Source organism: Prunus persica, chromosome G2 (genome assembly GCF_000346465.2).
Source record: "Prunus persica cultivar Lovell chromosome G2, Prunus_persica_NCBIv2, whole genome shotgun sequence".
Lineage (NCBI taxonomy): Eukaryota > Viridiplantae > Streptophyta > Magnoliopsida > Rosales > Rosaceae > Prunus > Prunus persica.
This window is the reverse complement of record NC_034010.1, coordinates 17,733,590-17,744,048: the sequence shown is the minus strand read 5'-3', so window position 1 is coordinate 17,744,048 and position 10,459 is coordinate 17,733,590. Positions and strand designations below refer to the sequence as shown.

The following is a 10,459-nucleotide window of genomic DNA, read 5'->3' as shown; positions in this document are numbered from 1 at the left end:
GAGTTGTCAGGCTACAAGTTGGTACCTTTTTCTTCTTTTAAATTTATTTCTTATATCCTAGGAAAATCCAAGAGAAAATGGGATGAATTTGCCACTGCAGCAGATGAGGGAACAGATTTGAAGGCCAATCATGAGCAATCGAAAGATGCTTGACACAGTTCTCTTTGTGTCTTTATTAGCTGTTGACTTCATCACCTTGAGTTTGACCATCCTCTTCGTTTTGAGGAAGGAGAAGGCCCTCTGATGCCTTGCTTCTCAAGCTTTGATCTTACCCTCTAGATCTTCTGACAAACAAACAAACAAACAAAAATAAAAATTTTGGTGCCATTTTTGGCTCTGCTTGCAGTTATTTGGCCCCTCTCCTATCTTTCTTTCTTCCCTTTTTACCTTGTTTTAGCAATGGACCAATGGTAGTGTTAATTAATAATATCATCATTATTATCACATTTGATTACAATGGACCTATAGCATTGTCTCTTTTTGGCCTCTTCTGATTCTAAGTAGCTTTGGATTTTTTTTCAAATAAAAAAACAAGATTTTTTTATTTTCATATTCTTTCATAACATAAATATTGTTAAGATTAAGAGCTCCCGTCAATGATCATTTTGTCTAATGTAGTTTAGTCTCCACTTTATCGTACGAGGTCTTGAGTTCAACTCTCATGCCAACCGTTGTTGAATTAAAGAAAACATAATAATCTATTATCATACAATAAGCTTCAGTTTTTATAAAATAAAAAAATTAAAAAAATAAATAAAAGCTTAAGCTATTATGTGGAGACTAATGAATATTATAGCCATAACAGATACACAATAAAACATAATTTTTCATACACCAAAAACTAATACAACAAATTAATAACTAAGTTCACCATCCCCACATTAACATCTTACATTTAGATTACAAGTAAAATAATCAAGGAAAAAAAAAAGTAAACCTCTTCCCTCTTTTTTAGTTCAATTTTCATAGTGAAACACGTGTAAAAATTGCCAATGTTCATAGTTACACCCTCCTCATATGGAGATTTAGTCCATGATCAGGTTCAATAACCAATCTGAATGCTGGGCAGTGTTGGTATGCATGGGAGAGCGAGAAGCAAAATTTGGATAAAATAAGAGACAGAATCACCTTCATTCATTTCTGTCATGGCTAAGTGCTGCCCAACACATATCCGAGGACCAAATCCAAATGGTATGTAAGCCTGAGGAAACTTGCAAGCACCAAGAACTCCATGCTCGAATCTTTTCGGATTGAATTCAAGGGCATCAGGGCCCCAGACATCTGGCAGTTGCTGCAACATTGGGACTGGAATCTGAATGTTCATTCCTTTGGGAATCAGAATGTTGTTGAGCTCAATATCTTCAAAGGCTTGTCTTACAACAAACACTGCCGGTGGGTATAGGCGCAATGTCTCTTGAATCACCATATTCAACTGCCAACATATATATAATGAGAATGAAGTTCATATCAATTTGGTAGGGAGGAAATCAGTTCTTATTACAGATCTGTATATGTATAGTAGTAACATACTGTTTTCATTAGCTGAGTATGTACAGAATTTGAACGTGTTTTGAAGTGCCTTCTATATGAGTTAGTAGAACTTTGTACATAAATTTTTTTTTCACTCAAATACAAGGCACATTCACCTAAAAGCACATCAAGTACCTATTGTGTGCTTCATTCAGGAAGCACTTGAAGAGATCTGCCATCCCAAGAAGCACTTTTATCTATTTATGAGCTCGTTTGAGAGTGATTCTTGGAGGGCCAGAATCACTTTTGGAGAGAAGCACCTCCCACATGCTTCTCCATATATAATCACTTAGTGATTTTAAGCGATTCTTGGGAGAAGCACCTCCCATGTGCTTCTCCATAGAAGTGATTATTGGTCTATCCAGAATCACTCCCAAACGAGCCCTATATCAACCACTAGGAAAAGCACTTCTGGCAGTATTGCCTAAAGTATTTCCAAACAGGCTCATTAGCAGAGCGTCTTCAATAAGTAAAATAACGTGAGTGTAATGTGTATGTTAAAGGATTGTACTGTTTTCATGCTTCGAAGTGCATCAGCATCTGGAACGCCATCCCTGCAAAGTTCAAGCACCTCAGCACGGGCTCGAGCTTGCCACTCTGGATTTGCAGCTAATAACATCAAGCTCCATGATGTTGTGACAGCAGAGGTTTCGTGGCCAGCAAAGTATACGTTCTTGCAATCATCACCATACTCCCTCAAGTATCATTTGCAGAAGGTCCTTCTCATGACTAGCCTCAGTACTGCGTTGCTTCGCAACCTTTAATATCATGGAGTGGATCTCTTTCTCTAATCTCCATGCCTCTCTGTTGTTTTTTGTTGGCAAGTATTTAGCATTTTCGAGACATTTAGTTTAATGAACCATTAGTATGACATTGATACTAATGAGGAATTTGGTAATGTGGTACGTTAGAAAAACAAACCACCAGAATACCTGTTATGATGACTATATGCATAATGTATGATAAACATCAGCTTTTCTTGTAATATTGTCTACATACCTTATGCCAGGAATCCCAATGTTTCCCTGGGACATGATTCTCTGAAGAGTTCTGAGCTTTAAGAAAATTTCTTTCCCTTCTGAATAACTACTTCCAAAGCATGCTCTTGATATTATATCTGCTGACAAGCTTCTCATTTCCTCATCAACTCTAAGGACTGCAATTCCCCCCTCACTTTCGATTTTGCTCTCCCAAGATCTTAACAGTGTGGCTGTAGAGTCCACCATCAAATCCATCATACCCTTGAAATTAAACAGTGAATTTTGGACCCATTGGATTTTGACTATAATTGAAATCCATGAAATGCATCATAAAAAGCAGCAATAGAAAACGAACATAAAAATTCTATGATGAGATTTAGTCATTTACCTTAACCTTTTTCAAAGTAGAACTCAGGAGCGATAATCTTCCTTTGGTGGGACCAAATTGGGCCACTGGAAGCTAGAATGCCTTTGCCAAACAGCGGCTTATGATCCTGAGATAATAGGTAAGCAGGCTTCCCCAAGTGCAAAGATTTGCACAGGCTAACTTCCCTTACCGTTTCTACATCTGTAAGAGTTAATTGCTGTATCCTTCCACTTAAATAGGTGAAATTTGGCCCTGCCACCAATACGTAATGGATAAGCATAACAAAAACAGCAGGAAGAGCTCCAAAACAAAATGAAAAATGTGATCACCTTCCCTCTCTTATTTTTATTTATCTAAAATGAGTGCATTTAGGTATGGATTTTATATTTCTAAGGGAGACGATATTATAAGCAAATTAATCTTCCAAAAGTCCAGCATAAGGTGACTAATCTAGCTCTCAATCTGACCTGACTAGACTAAAACTCAATTGGAAGAGCACAATTTTATACAAAATCATCTGACAATTAACTAACCGGTAAAAGGAAAAAATACTTCCATGCCCTGGTGCCACTATCCCTCTCTTCCTATATCTCTCCCCATGTCACCTATCACATGAGGAGAGAGATAGGAAGAGAGGAGCAGGTGGCGACCGAGTAGGGAAGTTTCTCTCCAGTAAAAAAGAGGAGGACAAGATGTTTTTAGCAGTACATGCATTTGTGTACAGTGTAACCTTTTGATCCAAAAGAATGAAAAATACATCCGCACTTTTCCAAATCTAATTTTAGGCCAACACTGTTATTATCATATACTAAAGAAATTAGGCTGACATAAATGGTGTACCGTAGTCATTTCGCCATTGCACCAGATGAGGGAAAAGGGTTGAAGTCAAATCATGAGCAATAGTAAGAGGGTGGTCCTTTGAGATAGTACCACTTCTTGTTTCTTTAGTTGCACGTAACTTCATCTCCTTGAGTTTGATTCTGTTCATGTCTGGGATATTGCCCAAGAGAATTGATGAAGGAGAAGGCCCTCTGATCCCTTGCTTCTCAAGCTTTGATCATAACCTCTTTGACTTTAAAACCAAAGACTCATACAAGTATGCAAGCAATAACACAAATCCTCCAAACAACACTGATAGCATGATCTTTGCTGCCATTGTTGGCTCTGCTTTCAGTTCTTTGGCCCCTCTCCTTTCTTTCTTTCTTCCCTTCCTTCTTTGTTTTAGCAATTAATAAAACTGGACCTTCTCATTCTCCTTACAGTCTACCACACCTTCTGCGGTTTGGAAAGGGCAAATAAACTAATATACTATAATTGCATAATTGCCGTCTTTGCGCTAAGTATTGGTTGGTCCAATTAGATTAAAAAATTTGAAATAAGGAATTTGATCTGACTTTCAAATGACTATTGTATAATTGGACTTAGAAATATTAATTCTTTTGGTGGAACAAACCCTTCCAAATTCATGGAACTTATGACCCTTGCAAGCCACCTTTTTCCCCAGTCAATACAATTGAAAGAATATAGCAAAAGGTTTATCACCAACTAGGCATTGGTGAAGTGGTATTATTCTTCCTAATGTTGCAAGATGTCCCAATTCAAATCCCCTCCCCATTGATAAAGAAAAATAACAAAAGAAGTCTAATCCTGCATTGGATAATTGGGTGTCCACTGGGTAAATTATTTTGCAAATTATTGTTTTCTTTTTCCCTTTTTTTCTGAGCCTGATGGTTGCTTTAATAAAGTTTAGTTTCAAACAAGACAAGGAATGTATTGAATGTCCTAAAATAAGCTGGGGGAGAATCCTCAGTTAGCATTTTATGAATTTCTATAATCAAGATTTTTTACTTATGAATTTTAAAGATTTCTATCGTAGGATTTATAAGATTTGAAAAGACCATATGAATTTCTTTCGGAGTCAACATAAGATGTTTTTAGAAAAAAGACTCGTAAAAATGAAACGCTAATATTATTTCATTGTTTGTATGTCTTTTTCAATTTAAAAAAAATTAATTCAAAAATAAAAGAAATAATATTAAAAATTAATTAAAAATCTTAAAAGGTCAGGAACACAAAAACAAAAAAAAAACTCTCTCTATGCCCCTCCATGTCTTCTATCTTGGCAGCCCACCGCCCCACTCTCTCACTCTTTTTTCTCTCTCTTACCCCAGCCCGACACCCACAAAGCCTCTTCCAAACTAATCGAATCTTATGCCCAAGTGGGTTCCCTCCAATCCTCAACCCAAATTTTTGAAACCTTCCAAAACCCAGATGCGGGGTGTGCTTATGAAGTGCCTTGTGTGGAATCACTACTTTCAAGAAGCCATTTCACTCTATCACAAAATGTTGCACCATGTAACCAGCATGAACATGTTATATTCCCTTCCATTTTGAGAGCTTGTTCGGGATATGGTGAGCTGGGTGTTGAAGGGAAGGTCCATGGGAGGATAATAAATGTGGGTTTGACTCTCATGCGGTGCTTGGGTGAGGAACAAATAAGAAAAAAAAAACCCACGTGAAAAGTCTGATCGGTTAGGGTGGGATTTGACATAGGACTTCGTATTTATACCTCCCACTAAAAAATCCCACACAATTTCACATTGTAAAAAATCCTGCGAAATTAGCAAGTTTTTTAATTCATAAGAATTTTTGTTACTTGTTTAAAGTCTTGATTGAATACCACTAGATTTATCAACTCTCTTTTAAAAATCCTAAACAGTCTTAACGGAATACTACAAAACTTATTTAAATTATTTAAAAGTGTTAATTAAATACCACATGACTTATTTATCCCAAAATAGTCTTTTAAAATCCCAATTGAATATGTCCTCCTTAATGATCCCCTAAAAAAACATGAACACAGAACAAAATAATGTAATTCGCCCACAATGTTTCCTTCCCACATTGCATCCTACATGTAGATTACAAGAAGAAAGAAAAAAACCTTAACCTTTCCTTTTTTCTTTCAATGTTCACAGTGAACCACAGGTGTAAAAGTTGCCAACTCTTTATTCCCTACGAAAAAAATCGACCATCTGCAACATTCTTTTGCACCTTTTAAAAGAAAAAGGTCACACTCTCCTCACGTGGAGATTTACTCCATTTTCAGGTTCAATAACCAACCTAAAAGCTGGGCAGTGTTGGTACGCAGGTGAGAGTGAGAAGGAAAACTTGGATAGAACAAGAGACAGAATCACCTTCAATTCTGTCATGGCTAAGTGTTGGCCAAGACAAACACGAGCACCAACTCCGAATGGCATATAAGCCTGAGGAAACTTGCAAGCCCCAAGTACTCCATTCTCAAATCTTTTTGGATTGAAATTGAGGGCGTCAGGGCCCCATAGATCATGCAGCTGATGCAGTATTGGGATTGGAATCTGAATGTTCATACCTTTGGGAAGTAGAATATCTTTGAGCTTAATATCTTCCAAGGCTTGTCTTATGACAAACACCGCTGGTGGGTACAGACGCAATGTTTCTTGAATAACCATATTCAACTGTCAAAATATTTATACAACGAGTTTAGAATGGAATTTCATATCATTTTGGTAGAAAGGAAAGAAATTCCTATTACAAATACATGTACAGTAACATACTTTCTGAATTAGCAGAGTAATTGTGTGTGTTTGAGAGTGCTTTTGTGTGAATTGCTTCAGTTTTAGCTCTTGGTTGGAAGTCTACAAAAAAATTCACTAAAAATCAAAGTGCTTTTCTTGCATTCGCTTCTTCAGAAGCAAGCATGCACTTTTGAGAAGCACTTATCTAATCATGTTACTTATTCAGTAAGCACTTGGTCCTTATGTCATCCCAGAAATCATTTTTGTCAATTTATGTCAAACATTATTAAAAGCGATTTTGGCATGTATCGGCAAAAAACCAAAAACTTTTCCAAAGAGGTTCATTCACAGAGTATATGTGCTAAAGTAACATACTGTTCTCATGCTTCGAAGCATATCAGCATCTGGAATTCCATCCCCACAAATTTCAAGCACCTCATCACGAACACGAACTTGCCACTCCAGATTTGCAGCTAATAACATCAAGCTCCAGGAGGCTGTGATGGCAGTGGTCTCATGGCCAGCAAAGTATATGTTTTTGCAATTATCCACTATGAAGTCTTCCTGGGAGATACCAGCAGAAAATAGGCTATCTGCATCATCATACTTTTTCGCTCCCTCGAGTATCATTTGCAGAAGGTCCTTCTCATGAGTAGCCTCAGTACTGCGTTGGTTTGCAACCCTTAATATCATTGAGTGGATCTCTTTCTCTAATCTCTTTATCTCTCTGTTGGCTTTCGTTGGCAAGTATCTGTCGTGGGGAATTTGCAGATCTAGTGAGCATGTATATAATAAAACTATTGTACTATATTTACTAATGACATCTCAGACAGAGGTGAGAACCACATAGGCCAGTGATAGGACTCACCTATGCAAATGGGTTACCTATGTAGGACACGTAATTGGCAATGTGATAATGTATTATATGCAGCAAGAACTACTTAAACAAAAACCATCCCCAGAACCTATTATGGTGATTAAATGAATAAAGTATGATGATTTACCTTAAGCCAGGAATCCCAATGTTCCCCAGCTGGGACATGACTTTCTGAAGAGTTCTGAGCTTTAAGAAAATTTCTTTCCCTTGTGAATAATCACTTCCAAATGATGTTCTTGATATTATATCTGCCGACAAGCTTCTTAAATCCTCGTCAACTCTAAAGACTGCCATTCCTCCCTCACTTTCAATTTTACTCTCCCAAGATCTTAACATTGAGGTTGTGGAGTCCACCATCAAGTTTACCATGCCCTTAAAACAGATTTGCACGAAGAAATGTTAGCTAGATCGAACGAAAAGCTTTTTTTAAATTATTATTCAAGTTCCTTTAGAAAGTAGATTATCAAGTTTATGCCTTCGCCTAATCAACACACTGAAGCAATTTTTTGATAACTAGATACTAATTAAACAGTGAATTCTGAACCCATTTGATTCTGGTTAAAGGGATGAAATGCATCAGAAATAACAACAGAAAGAAAAATAGAAATTCAATGATTTACCTTAACCTTATCAGAGTAGAATTCAGGAGCAATAATCTTCCTTTGGTGAGACCAAGTTGGACCATTTGAAGCTAGAATGCCTTGCCCTAACAGTGGCTTGCGATCCTTAGACAGATAAGCAGGCTTCCCTAACTTCAAAGATGTGCACAGGCTAACTTCCTTCACCATGTCTATATCTGTAACACTTACTAGCTGTATGCTTCCAGTTGAATACATGAAGATTGGCCCTGCCACCAACAAATACTAATTAGGAAGACAGCCAAAAAATAAAAAGAAAAAGAAAAATCATCCCCCTCTGTCTTTTTTTTTTCAATTAATTTATCTAAAATTAATGTGTTTGGTTATGCATCTATGATTTCTAGAGGAGAGAGACTGTAAGCAAATTAATCTTCCTCAGGCCCAACCTAGACTGGAAACTTTGCATGTTGTTTGTTTTTCAGTTATTTTCACATTTTAGAACTCAAAATACAAAATAAATTATGAAATTAAGTTGACAAACAAAACTAGGTTTATTACCATATTCATTTGTCCACTGCACCAGATGAGGGAAGATGGTTGAAGGCCAATCATGAGCAAGAGAAGGATGGTGGTCCTTTGACTTGATGCTACTCACTTCTTCAGACTTTTTCATCACCTTGAGTTTGATGCTCTTCATTTCTGGGATATTTCCCAAGAGAACTGATGAAGGGGAAGGCCCTCTGATCCCCTGCTTTTCAAGCTTTGATCTCAGCCTCTTTGGCTTCAAAACCAAAGACTCATAGAGGTATAAGAACAGTACCACAAACCCACCAAGCAACACTGATAATATCATCTTTGCTGCCATTGTTGCCTCTGCTTTCAACTTTTCTTTCTCTCTTTCTTCCCTTCCCTCGTTTTAGCAATGAACTTTATGGTCCTCTACTATTGGTCTAGACGTTTCCGATACTATTTTTTTGGTTTTTTGTTTCTATCATTATTAATACATTTAATGTTGACATAATTGCAATTGTTTTTTCTTTCTTGGGCAACTTATAAGAACAGGATTAATGAGAGAAACTCTTATGTAATGGGAATAGCACTTTTTTCTATTCTTGATAAATAATGTAGTGACACATATAATAATTTTTTTATGTATCATTGTGTTATTAATTAGAAATAGCAAAACAGTAATATACCCGTTATAAATAAGTTTTTTTTTCAGGATAAAGACATGTATGTGCAGACCTTCGGACCAAGAACCGTTCTCTATTTTTGGCCTCTTCTGCAGACTGAATCTCTCATTTTCCTTGCGGTCTGGCTATAGCACCCACTGCATTTTTTTTACTTTTTTTGGTAAGTGGCACCCTCGGCAGTTCGGAAAAAGAAATAAACTAATAAAGAAATTTCTTTTTTTGGGTCGTAAAAACTAATAAAGATAAAATACTGGGCCGTCCATTTAGATAAAACAATTAAATAAGGAATTGGATTTGAGTTTTCATGTTCATTGAATAATTGAACTCAAAGACAAGGATTTTGTTGTAAAATGCATAGGTGAGAGTGTATGGGTGGCTGCAGTTCGATTTCCGTAATTTTTTAATGAAATTGTGAACCGACTGATATATTGTCATATAGGGGTGGGCACTCAAACCGGAGAACCGGAAATCCGAGCCGAACCGTACCGAACCAAACCGGAAAAAAACCGAGTTGACCAAACAGTCAAAAACCGGTCAAAAACCAAACTGGACCGGTTTGGACCGGTTCCGGATTCGGTTCTATGTCTTCAAAAACCGAACCGGGCCGAACCGAACCGGTGAAACTAAAAAAATATATAATTTCAATATATATTTATATTTAATGCTATATTTTTAATTTCACTAAAAAAACCTAATATTTATCCAAGTTCAATGTCAAAATATCTCTCTTTTCTTACTTTAATATTTATTTTTTATATGAAATTGAGTAATTTGTTAATTTTCAAGTAAAAAAAATAATATTTCAGTTGAGAATTGTATTAAAAAACAATTTAAAAAAATAATTTTTATAATCCGGTTCAAAACCGAACCGGAATCGAAACCGGACCGAAACCGGTTCAAACCGAACCGGACAGTTTTTGAAATTTTTTTTATTAAAACCGAATCGAACCAAACCGGATGAATAGTACCGGATCGGTTCTAATTTTAGGCAAAAACCGGTCCAAACCGAACCGTGCCCACCCCTATTGTCATATGCTATAAAGATAAATTGTGAACTGATCAACAAATTGCAATATATAGCATGTCAATATAGCACATTTGTCGGTATATTGCGGTGGGTATTTCCACAACACATAACCTTCATTGTCAAATTAAGAAAATTTGTACTTAAAATTTTAGTTTTAACCCATAAAAAACTTAACTAATTTGAAAGAAAGATAATGAATTTTGCTTAATTAATATAAAACCAAAGCCACCTAATTTTACCAAAAGGACATCCAACAACCCTAAAATTACTACATATGCCATTGTGCTTAACTGTCAAATACAGTTTATTTAATTATAAACCAAAACTTAAAACTGTCAAAACGACATAAC

The 10,459-nt window shown here is 36.3% G+C and overlaps 1 protein-coding gene and 1 pseudogene across 1 annotated transcript; both read right to left on the bottom strand.

Moving 5' to 3' along the window:
• On the bottom strand, positions 512-5,111 carry LOC18786983 (annotated as a pseudogene).
• On the bottom strand, positions 5,641-8,852 carry LOC18787070 (cytochrome P450 714C2). The gene is made up of 5 exons (XM_007220380.2): positions 8,448-8,852; positions 7,932-8,158; positions 7,439-7,683; positions 6,810-7,185; positions 5,641-6,374 (listed from the first exon to the last, which is right to left on the bottom strand). The coding sequence occupies exons 1-5, from the start codon at positions 8,752-8,754 to the stop codon at positions 5,949-5,951; spliced, it is 1,581 nt and encodes a 526-aa protein (XP_007220442.1). The 5' UTR covers positions 8,755-8,852; the 3' UTR covers positions 5,641-5,948.